This window comes from Engystomops pustulosus, chromosome 6 (assembly GCF_040894005.1).
Source record: "Engystomops pustulosus chromosome 6, aEngPut4.maternal, whole genome shotgun sequence".
Lineage (NCBI taxonomy): Eukaryota > Metazoa > Chordata > Amphibia > Anura > Leptodactylidae > Engystomops > Engystomops pustulosus.
Window position 1 is genome coordinate 89,449,356 of NC_092416.1, and position 21,773 is coordinate 89,471,128.

Below are 21,773 nucleotides of genomic sequence, written 5' to 3' on the forward strand. Positions count from 1 at the left end.
ATAATGGATATCATATAATCTACAATGGAGATGTAGATCATGACACTGATCCATGTATTCCAAATGTGTTTTATCAATGTCAACACCAAAAGACCTGTTTTTTTTATCAGACATGGGACCAGCAGTGGTTTGTGAACCAGCAGGGGCCCATATTATAATATGTAAATTGAAGCTTGCATTACTTTGAATATTGGTAAGGCCCACAAAATGGCTGCTTTCTCTAGATAGAACCATATCTGTTTAAAGTGGTTGAGCAGGACTAGAAAAATATTGCATTGAGGAATAATACTACACACAACCTGTGCCACATTTGTCCACAGCTTGTGTGTGGTATTATTCCTCAGCGCCATTCAATCAAGCTGCAATACTAGACACAACCCATGGATCCAACCTAGCAGTGGAAGGGGGCCATGTTTTTCTAATCCTGTAGAGCCAGTGTTATATCTGGCCTATTAAAAAAGTGAACCAAACTTTACAACATGACAATCTTTACAAATAAACATAATATAATTTGTTTGATGACCCAAGCTGATTTTTTACTTTAGATTCTGATACTAAGTCCATCTTTTTTTGTTTATGTGTGTATGTGTGTGTGTGTTTTATTTTGTTCCCTCTTAGCTCTAGTAAAACCTTGAAGCTGATTTATTGAGTGCTAACCTTTGAGGCAAGTCAGGTCCACTAACTACAGTACAAATGTAATTCATGCTTACAGTGGTGTGGTACCCCTGTTAAAACTGTATAAGTGTAGTGGGTAAGGTTGGCGGAGATGTCATTACTGTGAGAATTGTGCTTTCTTTCTTTGCTGTACAGCAACCAAATACTTATTAGGTCTTGACCAACAAATAGCAGAATCTGATGCACCCACCGATGAGCACTGTTTAGACATATGCTCTATATGGAAACATAGAATGCAATAATTGTTTTCCGAATATATAGTACATAGGATCAAAATCTTATGATCATAGATAGTATTGGATCACTGAGATTTAACACAAGCAAAAAGCACTGGAACTCTTAGCAGGAGAAAGTTGCATGTGTCCACAGTAAAGTGATCAAGATCCATCAACCTCAACTATTCCCCTGCTGCTGCGTCCATGTCTTGTGTGTTTGTGTGTATGAGTTTGTTATCTGTCAGTCTCAGCTAGTTTGCTGCATGCCTGCTTATCCTCCATGCTTTATAATGTCTATTGAGGTAGCGCTAAGCAAATGTATTACAAATTCTACATTGTAAATCTGACTAGCTTCCACTTACCACAAATGTAGTCATTTTTGTGAGCTAAACCAATATTCATATTAACACTTTGCAGAGGAGAAATGGGATTAAAAACACATGGTTGATTTTCTCCACAACAGTGCCACTCTTGTCTAAGGACTTTAATGATACTGCAGCTATCTCTATTGATTCCAGTTGCTGGAAGAACCCATCCTTGTGACTTTAATCACCACTGATCTTTTAGCAAGCCCACTGACAAAGCCATCTAAGAGTTAATATGACATCTGTATGTCCTTCAAGTAGTTATTGTGAGCAAATACATTGTATATATATTCAGTGGGACTGGTTTGCTAAGACAATTTTTATGATCTTAGTTCTTAAAGCAACTAGGAGAATCTGGAAGCAGTAGTTAAGTGCCCCAAGATAAAATATGAAGCATTACACAGCACCCACTAAAGTGAGAGAGTTGCTCTTGCAGTGCTGTGTTCTTGGGTTTATAGAAAGGCACCTGAACTTAGCCTGTACCTAAATTACAACCTTTCTACCATGCTCAATATGCATTGGTGGCTCTCAGGCTGCCAGGTTGACTTATACCTCTGAACCAATATAAAATATTCTTAAAAGTTTTACATTTCTGTCATTTTCTGACAGTAGCTATTTTGACAGCAAATAAAGGAGAATTGTATTTGGTTGTATCAAATGGATCAATGGATCATTTAACGATGATTTACGTCGAGGCCTTCCAGCAAAAATGTAATAACCATTGCTATGCATTTTATGACAAATACAAAAATATCTTAGCAGATCAACCCAATGAAATGTTCTTGAAGATAGGGCAATTGTCTTTAACTTGTTATGGTTATTGGTGTGACTACAACTCCCTTTATGTTTTCACAGCCAGCAGCTGTAAGAGCATCCTGGGAGTTGTAGCCTAACATTGGAAGACCAACTTAAAAAACTGAATTCAAACAAAACTACTTAGAAAAATAATATCATATGTAACCAAAGGCCACTTTAGAAAAAAATATTTTTTGTGATTACGGTAGTTTCCTGTGGTACATTTCTGAAAGCTTATGCAAGAGAGGTATTGGTTGTCACCTGTAGCAACCATAAGGATCTAATGGTGAACTTTGTAAATCCCATTTTATATCTGACTGGCTGCTATAAGCTACAACATAACGTTTACTGCTCTGCACCAGCTTTTCAACATGTCGCCCAGGTGATCTTATTTATGTGAAATTGTCATATTGTAACTTGCTTGTGTCGCTACCTTAAATGTTTGTGCTTGGAGCTGTTGTTGTAATTTGAAAATTCTGTGTCTGCTCAGAAGCATCACAGCCAAATATATGTCCCATCACATGCAAAAGAAAGACCATAATATAATTTAGTTCATTGTCTTAAATATAAAGCATTACAATTTCAGGTGCATTTCAACAAATCTACAAAAAATATCCAATGATATCTACAGCAAAACAATCGTGCAAATTTGAATAATCCTTTACTTCTTAAATCTTAAGGAAAAAAAAACATTTCTAGGCCACTCAATACAAATCTGCAATGTAGGGGCATTGTATGGAACCTATAAAAATAAGTCCACTTAACTCCACCTTTTATTTTCTAAACAAGTGCCCGTAGTATTGCAATAGAAGAGCAATAATCCCGATACATGTGAATACAAGTATTTATTGATGCCAGCTTGTCACTTGTATGGATTCAGCTTTTCTACTGTTTGCCCAAGTCGTATATACGAGTAGACCTGTATAGAAATTGTGTAGTCACCTGCTTCCACCAGTACCAACAACAGTATGAACCAGCAAAAGAAAGATTTTCATTAGGAAAGTGTTTAGGATGGGCTTCCAGAATAATTAATATTGTCCTCCCTATCAGGAGCACACAAATATTATCCCTTAAGGTTCCTGATAATACAATGAGCGGACATCAGGTGATGCACTACATACTAGTGTCAAGGCTGGTGAAAACCAGAAGAACTTATAGCTGGGTTTACATGCACAGATTTCTGAAAAATCATGCAGATCTTACAGATAATGTTTCAGTCTACACAGACAGGTGAGACCAAAAGAACTGTCTTAGACAGTGCAAAAATTTGTGGTGCGGACATTTCTTATACACATGTGCAAGCAGTTTGCACCAGAAAGAATGTCAGTGACAGTGTCCAAACTACAACTATAAAAGGTTATTTTTCGCAAAGTATCAACTGAGCAATTTAAGTAGTAACTTATTAGTCCTTGTTCTGTCACATCTTTTAATCTTATTAGCGTCCTGAGAATACCAATATGGTACAAAGAAGGAGGTGAAATTTGGTTTATCATTGTTGCTTCCCTCCAGGCTCCCCTGAACAAATAGAAATACAGGGCCTGGAGCAGATTCTCCAATCTTAATCGAGCTCTGTCCACACCTCCTCTGTCCTCTAGCAGTTTCAGACAGCCAAGGATGTGCTGCTTTACGTAGCGATGAACGCAGCAAGTCCTGGGGTGCCTGGAACTGCACGAGGATGCCTTGAGGGGTAAAAAAGGTTTGCCACCACTCATCTAGGGTATTCATGATTGAACCAGTTTTCATGTACCTAAGATGTATAGATATTTCATAGAGTGGTTGCAGGGAAGAAAAGTGGTGCAAGGTACATACAAGTTCAAATAATCAATGTACCCATTGTGAAAAAGACAAAGGGGCAGATTTATCAAGCTGTCTGAAAGTCAGAATATTTCTAGTTACCAATGGCAACCAATCACAGCCCAGCTTTCATTTTACCAATGCTCATGAATATTTCAAAGGGGAGCTGTGATTGGTTGCCATGGATAACTAGAAATATTCTGACTTTCAGACAGCTTGATAAATATGCCCCTTTGGGTTCATTACATGGAGCTTACAATTAGCATAAATTAAGATGATAAGGCCTGAATATTGTTTTGATCGCTGAATGATACATTATCAAGTGGAATTTAGGTAGAATTGACATTGTATACTATAATAATGTAAGGAAAAAATATTTTCAACTAGTTTAAACTAGTTTATTCCTTAGACTAGGCAGTTGGGACAGCTTTGGTATCATGGTCTTTTTAAAATATTGTTTCTCAGCCCACAATAATCAATACACATTATATTGTATGATAACCAAAAGTGAAGACTACCAGACACAAATTAAATGCACATAAATTCTATACAAATTAAAGGATCAATATACTAAATTATTCTTTTATCAAATTATGAATCTATTATTAAAATCATGGCCATGCACATATATTTTAAAAATGATCAGAGAATGAATGCACTTCATGTGAACATGAAAAAGGACATATATAAGGCTTGTTTTATTTCTGGGTAGCCACAATTTTAGCTTTTATTATATAAAGTTTCCCTGTCCATGAATCTGGGCAAAATGAGATGCGCTTCATAATCTTTTTTTTTCTTTTTTTATTTATTTCATGGATATCAAGGTTATGAAAAATCCCGGAGTCTAAACAGCATAGCTGGCATGAGTGGAAATACGCTCAGACTGTCTCCTATCTCTACCCCATTTGGGTCACCATCAGCAGTGAGACGCCCGCGGTCTCCTATTCCCTCCATCTTATAGCATGGACTCAATCAACTCATAAGGGGAACCTTAACTAGTAGTAACTACAAAAACAACAACACTGGCAAAAGAACAAAAATGAGACAGAGACTTTAACAAATTTTGTTATTTTTTAAGAGAATGATGAAAATTATAGATTATATGCAGATATATTTAAAAAAAACGAGTTTGGCTTTTACTTTAAGAAAAAGAAAAAAACAAAAAAAAAAAACATTTTGCACTTTGCTGAGGAATATATAATAGACTTTAAAAGACTTTCATGACTCCCCCTACTGAATCAAATAGCTGTGCTCCAGGAAGACAATGTTCTGGAGTAGGAAATACTTTTCCATTACAGAGACACATGCCAAAGGAGGTTTCTTTGGGGTGGAGAGGGATATAAGGGTAACATTTTTTTATTATAGATAACTATTTATTGTTCTTAAGAATTAACTTCTTGAAATATGAAGGCAAATATGGAATGACATCAACTTTTTATTTTTCCTGGGGGAGGGGATCATCCATAATAATTTTCCCTTGTTTCCTTTTTATTAAACCTTGATCTTATTCCTATGGAGCTGCTTTGTGCTTCCTGATCACTCCTCACAACCATACTCAGGATTTTATGAGCCATAATATATATATATATGTATATATATATATATATATATATATATATATATATATATATAGATTTGTGTGTGTGTGTATGTAATTTGGTACCCTCACACCTCCTTACTACTTCTGTGCATGATCTACTGTTGCAAGCAATAACAAATCTGCCTGACTGCATGTTCCTCAACCTTTTCAGCAAAAATCCTAATGAATTAAAATATCTATATATTGTACCTTAACATGGTGACATTCTCATAGCTATCTAATCATTTTGGTGCATGGCTCTGTTGACTGGTGTTTTTGTTTTTGTCAGAAAGCTGAGTCCACTTCTCCTTTCTTTCTCTTTCTCCTTCCTTCCACTATGTTTACCTTTGTTACACTCCTCCTGTCTCCTTCCTCCTTCTCCTTTTTTTTCTTGTCCTTACACAGAAAATTATAAGGAGAGTCCTGTCCTTGTTCGATATATGCAGGCGGAAGCTGTCACTGTGAATTAATTGATTTCCTCCCATGTAAACAGTCTCCTTCTGACACCAATAATAATAATAATAATAATATTTGACAAAAAATATCTGAAATAATAACACAAAACTGCAGCTACAGAAAATACAAGGTCATGAAATAATAATAAAACCTGGAAAGTATGGCAAAAATCATACAAAAATTCATGCAATGTGGGATGGAAATCAATGCTCACTCCCAAAACCTCTGGGATAAAGGTCACAGACTAAAAATCAACAGCAACGACGAAGAAGAAGACGTGGAAGAAAGAGGGAACTGAAAAATAAAAAACAAACTGGATTCTTCTATTTTTTAAATTGATTCTATACAAGTGGATTGCACTGGATTGATGAGAAGAATGTGTTGATCACTCTGACTTTTTGCAAGGCAGTCTCTGCTCTGGGTGCATTAATGCATCAACAAGAAATTTAACACTACAAGGAAAAGGAACTGGAAAGATACAACACAACATAAAAGTTCAAAAATACTATTTAAAGGTTGCATTTTCCTAGCCAGCATGTGTTTGCATGTTATACTGTAACGATGATATTTAATATTATATGCAAAAAAAAAGGTATATTTTCCTTCCAGACTGCAAAATCTGAAAATGTACAAATTTAGCCAGCCATTCAATGATGAGTACCTTAAAGACATTCTATAAATTGGAGGGGTCTATGTAAGGGGCTCTTTTACATGAGATGAGTATTCAGAAGGTGCTTTTCTGTGTGAATACTCTGCTCTTTGAATCAAAGTAATACTTCTAAGATGCATTTCTAATAGAGTGCACCAGGGTCCCTGGTGCTTTATGTATGTTTGTTGAGATGATGGCGATGATGATGATTTACTGGTTCCAATGCGTATTTTAATTCTCAACCTTTGTTTCTTGTTCACAAAGGATGACTATGAAAGGGAGTTGGTTCACTGTTGGTTGAATTTTATTACTTTTTCCCAATTGACAGAAGAAGGAGAGAAGAAAATATCAGTAACATTATTTTTGTAATCTATTTGGATCTTCTTGATCACAAGAACCAGCGCGGGCAAAAATTGGAGGGTTGTTGATATAATACAGTCAGATCATTGGTATTTTCTCCTCACCTCCAGGGCAGGAATAAGTTCCTTGATATGATTGTTGCTATTGGCAACATTTCTTATTTATGAAGCCCCTTGTTTTCATCCTATATTATTTAAGATTTCTACTGGAGGTCCCCAGCTTTTGTGAGCCCTTTTTAAACCCAAATAGAAGGTGCCACAATGAATATTAAATCATAGTGCCAGTAATGCTGTGAAATATATGTTGCCAGTCCAAAAAACTAGAGAGTCACATAAAGGGCATCCCAGGGATTCAGCCTACTGGTAGAGAAATGATGACCTAAATTGACATAAATAAATTTCATTTGTTTATTTTTAATTTTTTTTTTTTACTTTAGTATAAAATGAGAGACATACTTTTTTATGGTATGCAGAGTTTATTTCAAAGCTTTAATGTCTTCATACCATAAATAGTTTTCTTAATTTTTTTTTTTATTATTCCGGAATCTGCAGGGATGCAGCTTTCCATATTTTTTTTTTTATTTCGTTCAAACCTACAGTGTCATCTGGTAATGCAGATGAAGACACACAGTAAAAGGACATTCTCTTGCTCCAGATAACTTTCTGGCTTTGGCTAAAAATATAAACTAATTAGGTGAACCGTACTCCTCACGTGATGCCTGCAAGCAACACTTAGTCTCGTTTCCATGCTTCCCTGCTAAATTTAGATATTTTCTGAAACACAGTTACAACCCGCAAGAGGAATAAATATACAATAAATGACAATTTAGATTAAATTGCAATTCAGATTCACAATAATTCTACATTTGCTGCTTCTAGCTGCATCATCATGCACATTTGTGTTTTAATATGTAAATTCTTTCAGAGTATAAGTGGGTGTCAGAAACATTTGTCAATCATACAGTATAATCTAGGAATAAATTAAATTACTTTGCTGATTATTTATAGCTTTCTGGTACATCAAAACTGCACATAATTATTATTTATTTTACATTTTTACCTGTTTTATATACTTTTTATTTTGCTTGAATGTTATTTATTTATAAGTCAGCATCATATGTTTGTTAGAATATATTAAATATTTACAATCTGTCCTTTTCTGCTGCCAATGACAATAGAATAACCCATGTGCACACTGAATGGAAAAAAATGACGAAAGCCCCATTATTTCTTTAACCCCCAAGGTGATTATGAAGGAAAGATGGACTGAGGCGAATTCTGTGGAATCAGCAAACATTTACTTTTCTGATCTTATTTTGACAGAAATAGGAGCATTACTATCAATACATTTATTCATATCAATGATAACGTCATAATGTTTCATCAGAATAAAACTGCTGCAAAAACTGTGGTGCCTATAGGAAATAACTAATCATTGTGACTGTGATTTTTAAAAGATTTTAAACACTAAGGGCAGATGCACATTTTTGAATGGAAGGCAGACAGCTGCACTAAGTGCAATTCAATTTTTTTGGATCAGTTCCCACGACCATTATTTTAATGGTCAATCCTTTAGAGCATATCCTAGACTTTTTTTTCATAAATCACTTAAAAAACCGTATAATTTATGAGGATCCATAGAAAACGTATGCCAGGCTGATGCAAATCCGCCAAGGAAAATTTGGGAAAACGTTTGTCTGCACGTTATCTAATACCAAGGACAAATGCTGAGCATGCGGAATAAATGCAGCATTTTACTATACGTGCAATGTGGATGTTATTTTGCTAAATTTCACCCACATATCACAAAATAAACACAGTAGAAACTGATTTGTGGGGCAGATTTCAAATCTACAGCAGGCTATTTTGGCTGCAAGTATTAATTACAGATTAAATGTTTTGCATATTTGGTGAGATCTACTGCATATACCCTTTTTTTCTTGCTGTGGATATTTAGCAAAGTAAAAAAAAATAGTCTTGTAATACATTATTATATGTTTTTTCTTCATTTATTTATCAGTTATTTTGTTATTATGTTTCTGTATTAATTTATTTTTTTATTTGTGCCAATTCACATAATACATATAATACTATATCAATATGTTCATTATAAATTATTTCAGGACATGTTTTAAATCTCCTGCATTCTTTGTTGGTCATTTGTGGGTCCCACCTTATATGTGGTCTTCTAGTGCAAGTAAACATATCTAAACTTAAAACAAATACCCTACAGAAAGGGGAACTCAGAAATAATGTATTTAAAACATTTTTACTTTTTATTTCATATATATTAAAACTAACGCAGACATTAACTTGTTTTTACAAAAATTAAAATGACCCCAAGAATAGGGAAGACTTTAGCACCCCGTCTATAGCAAGCCGGTGTTACATTTTTAACAGTGCATCAGACAAAGAACATCTCTTTCTATAGAAAATAGTAGACAAATTATTACCTTATTGCTATGGCTGCTGTCTGCCCCTTGCCCATGTCTGCTTGCTATAGATGGGCTGCTAAAGTCTCCCCTATTCTTGGGATCATTTTAATTTTTGTAAAAACGAGTTAATGTCTGCGTTAGTTTTAATATATATGAAATATAAAGTAAAAAAGGTTTAAATACATTATTTCTGAGTTCCCCTTTCTGTAGGGTATTTGATTGAAGTTAGGGGGAAATCATCCTAACTAGACGTAGATCTAAACTTAAGGTACATAAAACCCATTATGCCATGAATAAAATGGATTCAAAGAGGGGGTTAACTAGAAGCATTTGCACATAATCCTAGTCCGCGTTTTGCCTAGTTCAGGTTAGAAACTAAAAGCCTAAATAAGTAAGACTAAATAGATTCTTAGTTTAGTACACATATTATTCACATGAATAGAAACTGGTATAATTGGCACAACATTATTCACCAGGCAGAGTTGTTACCCTATGAATAGAATAACCTGGAACTATGGTATTCATTGGGATACATAATTCAATAAAAAATATATTTTGGTGGGGGTAAAAGATAACAGGTATTTTCTGTATGCAACTTATTCTATGCAAAATCAGGTAGTCATCTCTCCTGCTTCTGGGTATAAAATGAGACCCTCGGTGATGAACTTCCTTTCATGAAATGAGCATCTTGTGTTGTATGTGCATGTACTTTATGACTTCCTGGCCAGATTGATTTCATGCTTGCAAACATATTCCTGGCTGTTTCTGCACATTTTTTTACTGTTTGTTCTCGATTGATCATTGCGAGATGGTGGAAAAAACGATAAATTATATTAAAGATTCATTTTATTTTTCTTGGTTTCTTTCTTCCCTGAGTAAGTAAAGAAAGACACTCAATATTTGATGATTCAATGTGTTTATTACAAGGCTGGGGCTACAAGAAAAATGTCTGCATCATCGACAAATTGCAATGATTGTTCAGCAAGAGGACCACTTTCCATTGGTTTGGATCGGCCTAGATCCAACTATTGGATAAATGTGTTAAAAGCTAAATCCACCAACAAATATTTAGGTTGAGTGGTTTACATGTATTGACATGTGGCTCTCCTGGTGGGCTTAACTGCAATTCAGGCGATGGATTGTCAGTAGCTTAACAATTAGCCCTTTTCATTAAAAGCATAACTAAATGGTTGAAACATTTTTTTCTCAAATGAGTAGTGCAGTTGATAATGGTAAGCTTTACAATATACTTTATTAGAGAAAAAGCTTCTCGCTCTCCTATTTTCTCCTTATTTTTCCTGTAGTGAGCAGTGTTTAGTTAGGAACATCAGGCTAAAGATTAACTCTTTCCATGCCCAGAGAATATTTTCCTTGATGTTTCAGCCCTCTTAGGAGAAGTGACAATTCCGTGGCTGTAAGAAGTTAAATCATAAAAACTACTTCTCCTTATCTTTTAGCTTTCAGTATGAGTATGTCAGAGAAAGATAATTTATACGCATTGCTAAACATTTTAATTCAGTAAAGTATATTATAAAGTTTAATATTATCATCTACATAAAACAACTGCAATTTATGCAACTTGGGTTAAAAGTTTATTTACACATTCAGCTTCTTGAAAAAAACGGTGATCACTGGTGGTCATTGCTGAGCAGTTCACAATGATTAATCCTAACAAAACAAAATGCATGCATTAGAAGAAGCTGCACATCACATGCTGATCTTATGATGACCTAAGTCTCAGGGTCTTCCAAGAGGGCAACATTTCAAAAACTAGAACAATATTCCATTGACCTCTTTTTAAAAAAGAGGAGAGGAGAGAAAATGACCCTGTTGGTGATACTTGCAAGCTGAAACTGAATACGGTACCTCTGCTCTGCATGTACAGCATATATATTCTAAAACTATATGAACAATATCAAATTTATTCTACAGAATTTTTGCTTAGAGCCCTATACTTTGGCATATTACATCTAAGTTTAAATAAATGAAATATGTCTGTATAGGGGGTCTATCAAACAAAAATGTTAAAAATGTTAAAAGGAGTCACATGATAGGAGCAGACCTTGGAGGAGCATCTACAAATGAACAATTGGCATCAAATGTTCTTCATGGTTTGTTTTCAGGCTCCTGGATCCTAAGAAAATCTGTGAATGTGGATAGGATACTGTCTCTCCCTTGGCCCCATGGGCTGCCTCTATTGTACATCTACTCAAATTGTAGCTTATCCAAATTTAGTCGCTTAGGATGTTGTGCCTACAGTTTCTTGGAGATATTACCAAAAAGACATACTAGTGTACAATTAAAAGAGAATGTTTACAGCAAGGTAATGAATCATGATAACTCTGAAATCCAATCAGAATGGTAAGAATCCGGCTGGTTGGAAAATACCTTATGGGCTGTAATAGCCAACTCCTCTATGTTCACTTTTTTCTTTATACATTTCCCCAGCAATGTTAACATTGGTACTGCTCATGCAAACAACCATTATGCTTTTTTATCAATTGTTAGATAATGCTTTAGCGGCATAAGCTCTCAGTATTTATAGCCACAACAATGGTACAAAATGGTTGGCAAGTGAGTCTTATTATGCTGTATGTAATGTGACCTGGAAGTCATTGAACAGGTACAAGCATATACACAAGTCACATTGAACACATTTTGTCCAGCTGCTGAAGTTTTATAGCTAGTGTTCCTACTATATGCTAATGCTCAACCTTTACTACAAGGCTGCTCTTCTGTGTTCAAAAAAGAGAACTCTAACATGACGTAAGCCACATGAAACTTTAGATTTATATGGTCCTGTTTGTGAGGAGTTCTAATCTGCATCATGTTTGAGACCAGTGGAATATTAACTGAAATAGGAGAAGGAGTCATGTGAAAACATGCTTCATTATTGCATAAAGTTGGTCTCCCATGACCAAATGTCTAATGATATTATTTCATGTAACATATTTTTGAGGAGGAAAATCACATTTTAACAATTACATTTTAACTTTCTCACACTAAGGTCACAAAAACATAGCATGTAACTGCTCTGTAAAAAACATACTTTAACTCCTCATTTTTAGGCTGCATTCACACGATCGTTGAGCTACGTATATATGGTCGCATATGCAATGGGTGCACTGTGCGGTACAATGTTGCACACGTGCAGCACCGTACCGCTCTGTACATGGGAAAAAGATAAGACATGACCGTGTTTCGGGGCCGTGTATCTCTATTGAGAGGGTAGGGGTCAACGCTCCTGGCGCCGGAGGTATGTCCACCCAGCTACGGCCCGGTGGACATATGTTCACGTAAATGCAGCCTTCTGCTTTCACATAGCCATTGTGGGGACATGTATATACTGATATACGACCCCATATACAGCTATCGTGCCCGGTTACAGTACGGTGCGCACACACATGCTCTATCGTTTCCCATACGTACTGCGGTGCACTGTGCATCCCTATGGAGAGGGTAGGGGTGAACAATGCTCACCCCTACTCCTCTCCAGTATGCTGCCATATGCTCTCTAAAATCACATAAAGACAAACAGAAAATGGGATGCCATACTGTACCATATGGTAGGATATTATGTGTCTCCATGTAAAAACACTGAGCCTTAAAAGAATGATGAAAGATCAGACAAATCTTTTCCAGGAGACACAAGGCAGTGTATTGCTGCCGTTGAAGGTATAAATTTCCATAAGTATGCAAAGGTTTGTCAATATGTTCTATGTAAATTCTATATAGCTTGTTGTGTGAATAAGAGAGGTGGTATAAAGTGACCTTTTGGCAGTACAGTAGCTAAGTTATGTGTAGCTAAAGTCCTTGGACCAGTTGTAGTTTGTTAGAATGAAAAATGCTGACTGCAATATCACCTACAAAATTATGACTAGCTATACATGGACAATGTGTGGATGGTAAATTATATATTCTTAGAGGGAGGGAGCTTCAAAATCTTTTTGTTCCATGCCATCATTAACAAGTATATAGATGTTGTGATGGTATGTGTTTTCCGTGGCTCACAATCTTCAGCTACTCAGTGTGCCATATAGTTTTTTTGGTAGGTTTATTGTCATTCTTCTAAATATTTTTTGTCTCCAGGCAGCCATAGATTTGCAAAAATGGTGTTTTGTTGAAAGACAGTTAAATATGATAGATATGCATGGAGTGTTCTAGGAGATACCTTTGGATATCATGGAGGAACAGTGATCATTTTTAGCAGAGATTGGCGAGCAGCATTCTAAAGAATGTAATATTGAAAAACCCTAAAAGAAAAGAACTAATAGATTTATTTTAATAAAATGAATTACAATACTTTTATTGATAATTTACTTCGCATTTTTATGTTGTCATCAAAAGATTGCAGATATCATATAAGCCGATGTTCTCAAATACTTAAATAACTTCTTGAAGTTTTTCTAATAATTAAATTGATATACAATTCTAGCAGCCATTTTGTTCAATGCACCAATATCCATAGAATGCAGCCTTCTGGAAGCCATCATTGTTATGAAACTATTATTTACTATGACTAATTCCTTAATGAAGTACTGCCATACAAATTAGAGAGGTTACACTTCTGTCCCATCTTAGGATGATGATTGCAGAGGGAATGGCTTTCTTCTAGGAGCTGAAGCAATAGGTAGAATTTTGCTTTGGAGACTCAACAAAAATACATTTGCACATTTTGCACACTTTGATCTCTGAGTATTAATTGTACGAGTATTAGTATTAATGTAAAATTGCTGCAAAGAGTAATCCTCAAAGATTACTTTCACATCTAAAATATTATGAATCATATTTTTTCCACAATAAAGTCCCCCATAGTAGTGAGAGCCAGGTGATACTTCCCCTAGCCATCTCAATGAAATTGCTAAAGCTATTTGGAATAACATAGGGAACACCATTCAAAATTTATCAAGTATTGTGTTATTTGCCCATAGAAAAAGATACAGGTCCAGATTTATTAACTGGCTTCACCAGTTGTCTGTTGGTCTTCTTGCACATGTATTTATGATGCGTTTCCGACAGCATTGAGTCATGGCTGTACTATGCACTATGTACACTGCGACACAATACTGTCCACATAAGTGGGTGTTCTGGTGCACATTCGCCCCATTCAACACATTCCTGTCAAGATCTCGTCTTCATGTATGTGTTGCCTGCTGCACAATTTGCCTCACTAATAGTAAATCTGGTCCACAGGGTTTCAGTCAAAATGAGCCATTTAAATATGCCAGATAATTACAGTACCCATACTAGATACTTACAGAATCTGGTTCATGGGTCCTCTAATTATGTTCCATTCTATCAGAAAATGATATTTGAGCAACCAGTATGAATATTTCCATTGAAGAGAATTAACCTATTGATAAATAAATAGCTTCAATCAGGTCAGATATGTAAGCAGTCATTTAACAAAGAATCAAATACTTTGTTTGTTATGGGATACAGGAGTCAAAAGCTCCACAATAGGTTATAAGGCACATATGAACACTGGACAACATTGTATATATCCTGCTCAATTGTACACTCTTTAGTGTTCACAATCCATTCTGTACTACTCATAAAATCATAACCATTACAGAAAATAAAGGTTTTTATTTCATGCCATTGGTCTTTAAAGAGAGACAGCAATATGACGCCTCAAACAAAACTATGTAGCATTTTTTCACTAGCAATAGAATATTTCACCAATTGAGCAATGATTTGTGTGGTGGACCTCAGGTGACATTGGGTAATGCCTGAGATTTATCATGTGTGACTGAGCCTGAAAAATGCTTGTAATGGGATTTTCCATTTTGTGTTTCTTGCAGGTATGTGTCACTCTGCAGTATGTGTAGCTAATGTCATAAAGCAATGTTTGGCTCTCCAACTGTTGCAAAACAATGACTTTAAGAATGCCCAAGGGTCAGGAGTCATAGTTCCTCAACAACTGGAGAGCCACTCTTATTGAGGACCCCACTTGTATGATACCAAAATTTTGATCCATTTGATTTATTGAGGAACCACATATAAGCAGTTATCTATGTAGCAAAGTAGCAAAGGATCTTATAAGCATATACACGGTCATATTTAAGGGACTGGATTCCATCAGAAGAAAAAAATATTTTTCTGCTATTCTTTGATGAGATGCATTACAAACTTTGGAAAAAGATAGGAGGTGCAGAGGAAATGAACCAAAAATACAGGAAGGTAAAAAAAAGGAAAAAAATAGCCAGTGTGGCAGGTACACTTCTGTGCAGAATTTATTTTAATATTCAGAAACTGAGCATAAAGGGAACTCATAGGAACCCGTTAAAGACACATATAGTGATAGTGAAATATATATAATTAAAAATTGTAAATCTAAAATGTAATTTCAAAATGTCCATACTTTTCTTTTTTATATTTCCATTTCTACGAATTCTTTGAAAAAGATAATTTTTGAAGATAAAAAATTGTTATGTGCAACTAGAGATATCCAAGTTGTATAAAACAATATTTCAACAGATAAATGTATTATTCATTATTAGCTGACAGAATATAAGAATCAAGGGGGGAGGGAGTGGTAAATTTATATAATAGTCATATTTTTTTTAAACCTCTCAGGTCATCCTCCATGGAGGACTTGTTCAAACATTTGTATGTTTTACATGTTCTGATTAACTTATCAAAATATGGGGGTCGTGTATAACAATAAATAACAAATAAAGAAAAATAGAAAAAAGCTGTGATGCAATTGAAATGCTTTCCTCCATTTTCCAGCTCTTGTTGTAAACTAATGGAAACTGACCAATGAGTGCAACAGCAGCTCAATTTTGTATATGTGACTCCCAATTTTTCTTTTTAATAATTTTTACCTCCACAGGGAAAATTCTGTAAAAATCACCCTGCTCATGCTGCATGTCTTCTCCTATGCATTTTGCAAGCTTATTACTTTATATTTGATCCTTCCTACTACTTTATATGGGATGCACTGACTATGGTAAATTAAAAAAGAGTTGACTGATACAGTAGCAATAGGTTATTGATATGCAATACAGTGTTTGATGACATATCACAAGGCTAAATATTTCTTCATTTTCTTAGAAATTATGGCTGAGGGGCAAGCACAGGGGGTATGTCAAATATGTGCATGTACAGGCCTCTAAAACTAATAGCTGATGCCTTTTTAATGTTGATAGGATCTCCCAGGTATCATCATTCCATAGCTCTCCTGCTACCTCTTACAGGGTGACCAGTTTGGATTTTTTTTTTTGTTATATGTTATCGCAATTTTGCGTGACATATAAATTGGACATGGTGGTATGGCTTGCTTAGTCAATATCACAAAAAATAACTTTTTGCAACCCTTACACTAAAGTAAGGGATTGTCTACTTTGGTCTAATGTAGACCTCAAAATTCCAGATAATCTCTAAGAACATATATTTATAAAGGAAGGGCATGGCAAGATACTCCATGTTGCAAACTAGGTCTTTCGAGAATGAGAATGTGCCATTCTGAATTTACAGCTTGGAGCATTGCCATTGCCTACAGCTGATTTAGCAAGACATCCAACTGGTTGGCCGAGTGGGAAGAGTAGAGGTCAATTCCACTTTCTGTGTAATTTTTTGTCATTTTACTGTAAATGTGCTCTGAGTTTATCATGCCAACAAATACAACTCTTCTCGGGATGAGTACAATGAGGTTTGAAACTCAGTGCACTACCAGTTATGGAACTGCTATTATTAACAGAATTGATGCTTTTTTATGAAAACTCATAATGTGATTATGAAAAATACAACTATTTTCAAAGTGTATGTGCAAATAATAAAACTATTTTCTATACAATGTACTATGTATGGGTGAGCACATTCAGAAGTATCATTGTTAGTTATTTTAGAACTGTCATTTTGTCATTTGCTATTGACTGCCTGCCATTCAAGACTTGTGCTAAGTTTATGTAGTAGGCAGCACCATTCTTAGTTAGCCTTAACCTGTAATGTTTCTTATCTGTTACAAAAATATGCCCATTGGGATGCAGGTGATTTCAATAATAAAGTGATAATGCAGTGGCAGTGTAGTAACTGCAGGGAGGAAAGGTTACCAGGAATCTACAGTAAATGACAGTTTTTTCTGAACAAATCTTGTACATACAATGCAGACTTCAACACCATTCGACAAGTTCATTAATGTATTTTATACCCCGGGTGTTTTAACATGTTACATTTGAATTATCGACAATAGCAGGAGATGTGCTTGCAAATGTCACATGACTATGATACTTTGCTGTTCCATATTTTGGTACAGGAGCTGCAAGGGCTAAACCAAGCTTGGGGTGGGTATGGAGGGTGGGGGTATGTTGTCTATTCTGTATGAACGCTGATGCTTTATTCTTGTCAGGGACAAGAGACCAGCTGGGCATGTTTTATCTCACTTCAACAAATCTTTGCCCCTTATTTTGAACTTTGCTTATCTGCAAACACTTAGAAACCCAACTTCTGTTGACAGATTGAAACATGTGTGATGGTAGAGAGGTAACCTTACTAAACACAGCCCAAGCCTGTTGTGAACACGTGTATTTGGAGAATTTTCTTTCATTTCAACATATGTTTTTTGAAGAAACATTTTAAGACATTTTCCATGATAAATATTTTTTTAGTTGTTTAGAAATATTTTTTATCCTTAGTAAAGCTGGCAATATGTGGAAAGACGTTTCAATGATACCTATGGTTCAGGGACATCTTCTGGTTCTTTGTCCCTTCATTTCAGTCCAGCCCTTCACTTTATTATTAAAGATTTGAGAAAGTTGTCAAACAAGGACCAAAGTATCTAACTACAAAAAATTACATGTCCTCCCAAGAAAGTTTGAAAGATGGAATTGGCTTCAATGTTTGAAACATGACTGAAGAACTCAATCGCTACTAAAGTTTCAGAAATGATAAAAGATAAGATAAAAATGTTTCTCACCTAGTCCACACTTCAGATATAGGCCATGGTGCCAGCTGAACTCTGCACTATCACAGCAAATAAAGGCCTATTTTATGAATGAAAAATTTAACATGATAAACTTCATGGTCTACAATAAGTTCTCTACTTTATTGTATAACATTTGTTTAGATCTACATGGGTAGACTTAACAATAAGTAGCAGCTAAGTGTATTTGATAACATATAGCATAGAATATTTCTGGGATTAGTAAAGTAGAAAACTATCACAGTTTTTTGGTTCCCCCAAACATTACTGTAAAATAAATTTAAATTACCCTTTTATCTGTTTATCCAAGACTGTAGTCTGCTGTCACCCCTAACCACAGCATAAATCCAACAAAAAGATTGGGATGCCAACAGATACAGAACTGGTATGTTATAAAATGAAGCAACACTACCCATAACCAGTATTGTCACTTCTGATCTCCTCACATATACAGTATTTAAGATTTATTTTTCCTTATATAGATGGTGCTAATTGACATCTCAGAACCTCGATTTTTACCTCTCTCAGTTACACATTGCAGAAAGCGGTGACAGAAGTTAAATTTAATACCTCATGGGTTTAATGGATTTGATACAATTGTGTAAATTGCCCAATGTAAAAATGTTGATTTCTGCATTTCTTCAATGAAGTCTATGTTTTGCTTTGGTTTGAGGGCTGGGAGATGGACTGCTCCTGGGATTAAGCGCTTTTCATTTTCTGTCCCAATGTACCATGTTTATTTCTGCAAGGCTTGTTCTTCCTGTTATTTGTATGTCATCTGAATACAAATGTTGAAGTTTAGAATTGCAGGAAACGTGTGCATGAAATTGACATGCAGGGAGTTACAGCATGAAATAAACTTTTCTTTTTTTAATTGAAACCTTTACCTATTGTGTCTGTGTTGTCTTTTGGCGCCAGTTTTCTGTCTGACTTTGCACTGAAAAGAACATGTAAACTGCTTGCACATGTATTTATAAAGTGTCAGCGCAAATTTTGTGTCATGGCTGCACTGTGTCCGACAAGACAGAAAAAATGTGCACCTAAAGGGGCATCATAGTGCTTAGTTGGAGTTTGCGCCAGATTTATTACTGACGTGTGTCACCATTCTGTCTACACCACAATTCTGCAGCATGATCAAAGTGCATCAAAAAAATGGTGCACACTACCAGAGCAGTGTGAAAAACGTGCGCCTGTTTTGATGAATCTGCTGCACTCTGCACACTCCAAGTCAAACTGCACATAGTAAAGACTGAACTAGTTTTTATAAATGTGGACCATTGTGTCCACAACTTTCTAAACTGACCATGCAAAGGCCAGTAGTTTGCTGAAAAGTTAATACTATCATACATTTAAAAGGATATACAATATACACACTATTATTACTACCAAATTAAAGGTACTGTATATACTCGAGTATAAGCCGACCCAAGTATAAGCTGAGGCCTCTAATTTTACCAAAAAACCTGGGAAAACCTATTGACTTGAGTATAAGCCGAGGGTGGGAAATGCATTGTCACAGCCTCCCCAGTATATAGCCTGCCGGACCCTGCCACATAGTATATAGCCAGCCCCCTGCCCCAATATATAGCCAGCAGCGGGGGAAGCTGGAAAGGTGAGTTTTGATATATTTTTTTTACACGAGTATAAGCCGAGTTTGGGGTTTCAGCACATTTTTTGTGTGCTGAAAAAATAGGCTTATACTCAAGTATATATGGTAATTCACTGTCTCCACCAAATGTTCTAATCTACTGGCAGCATGTTGAAGAGCGATGCACCATGATTTACATGCTTCTAAACCTTTACTATTAAGCTATTTCTGAGATATTCTCAGTTTAATCTTTATGCTAATGAGGCAGGTGGTGTACAAAATGGGCGTCCTTAGCACCCAGGGCATTGCCCTTTCTTCCTAAAACACTTTCCTCTCCTTCATGCTTCTCACAAGACAAATCACCTGCTAATCTGACAGAGTGGGTAGAGTTCGGGCAGGAATAACAGCTCTTCGGATGTTAACGGCAGGATCTTGATGCACCAACTGGCTCATTAGCATGTTATTAGCATGTTATTTAAACAGAAATTTCTCAGACACACCATTATAAACAGAAATAATAAAGTTATTTTTTAAATTGTAGACATTTCTTTAGGCAGTTTATAATGGTTTAGAAGATAAAAGACTCCCTCGAAGTGTGTCTAACTTGAACGTTAAGCAACCAGAACTGAACTCAGCATGTCAGTTCAGTCCAGTTGTCAGTGTTTCCAGCCAGCACACACTGCAGGTTTGATGCATCACACTCGCTAGGGTGTAATTGGCTGAAGACTTACAGACTGTAAGTTAAAAAACTTTCCCAGCCCCTTTAATAATTAGACATGCAGTATATCTACAGTTATGAGAGCCTTTAAAATATGAAAGCTTACCTATCAGTATGCAGAGCAGTGTCCCTAGCCCCATGGGAGTGGCCAGTGAGGATCAGTACACTCCCACCCCCACCTTCAGGAAACCGCTCCATTATGCATTGATTTAAAATAAAAATATTATTCTGCCCGTTGCTTCCCCCCTTAGGATATCATACATGTCTGCCCCACTCTTCACTGACCACTCCCATGGGACTACGCACACAGCTCTGTATACAGAGCATTATATTTTTTTCGGAGATATCAGTCCCAGTATCTCACCATTCTAATCTGTGTTCTGTCAGAGGGGCAGGGCTGGAGCTGGAGGCGTTTGTTATGCTAATTTTCTCTCACTGTGAAAAGTAGTGAGCTGTAATTACTCTATACTCATCTATAGGCTGTGTTCACACACATTCCGGTAATATTCTATTGACATTGCGTTTACATAGCGTTTACACAATGTTACGAAATTGCAATGTAAACACAATGGGGCAGACTTATAAAGCGGTCTAAAAGTAAGAATGTTCTTGGTTGCCCACGGCAGCCAATTACAGCTCAGTTTTCATTTTACCAGTCAGTGGCGTAACTACCACCGTAGTAGCCGTAGCAATTGCTACGGGGCCCAGGAGCTCAGGGGCCCGTGGTGCACGGCCAAATCATAATGTTGGGCTTAACTATGGCACAATAGGGACAGCGGCACCGCTCGTGCGCTCAGATAACCCAAACATAATAGCAGCAAACCAACTGCCCCCACCACTAACCCGCCCACTGGATGCGCATGCTGCAAAACCTCTGCGATAATGGCTGCGCATCCCGCGCTGCTAACTCTCTCTGTGCTAACACTAACTACTGAAGAGGAGGCGGCTCGTTCCTGCCCCCTCAGTTCCTGGCTTACCACACCTACCTCGCTGCCTTCTCTGTTTCTTTGACCCACCCCCGTCTGCTCAGTCCGAACTGGTCACGTGACTGATGTGACCCCCGACCTGACGTCCAGACAACTGCGATGTCGGGTTAAGCCTGGAGGAGCCGGAGGACGAGCTGCCATTGTGGAGAGGAGAGAGACTGAAGACCTCTACAGGTAAGTTTATACCCTTTATAGATAGCAGGTATTCTATTTCAAACTCTGACACCTGCTAT

The 21,773-nt window shown here is 36.3% G+C and overlaps 1 protein-coding gene across 12 annotated transcripts in view; it reads left to right on the top strand.

Annotated features, from left to right (window-relative positions):
* Positions 1–21,773, top strand: part of LOC140063974 (voltage-gated potassium channel KCNC1-like) — a 91,213-nt gene that overhangs the window by 59,791 nt on the left and 9,649 nt on the right. For 2 of the 12 annotated variants that reach the window (XR_011847672.1, XM_072110321.1), the window contains 2 exons: positions 619–664; positions 4,669–4,806. The exons of 1 other annotated variant lie outside the window; for it this stretch is intronic. Coding sequence is in view for 4 of the 11 variants with exons in the window: in XM_072110321.1 (XP_071966422.1) it covers positions 619–635 (17 nt within the window). In the remaining 7 variants the exon portion in view is untranslated. Of the gene's footprint in view, positions 1–618; positions 8,684–21,773 lie in introns of those variants that run through there. 9 more of the 12 variants (XM_072110314.1, XM_072110315.1, XM_072110312.1 and 6 more) reach the window with 7 other exon arrangements.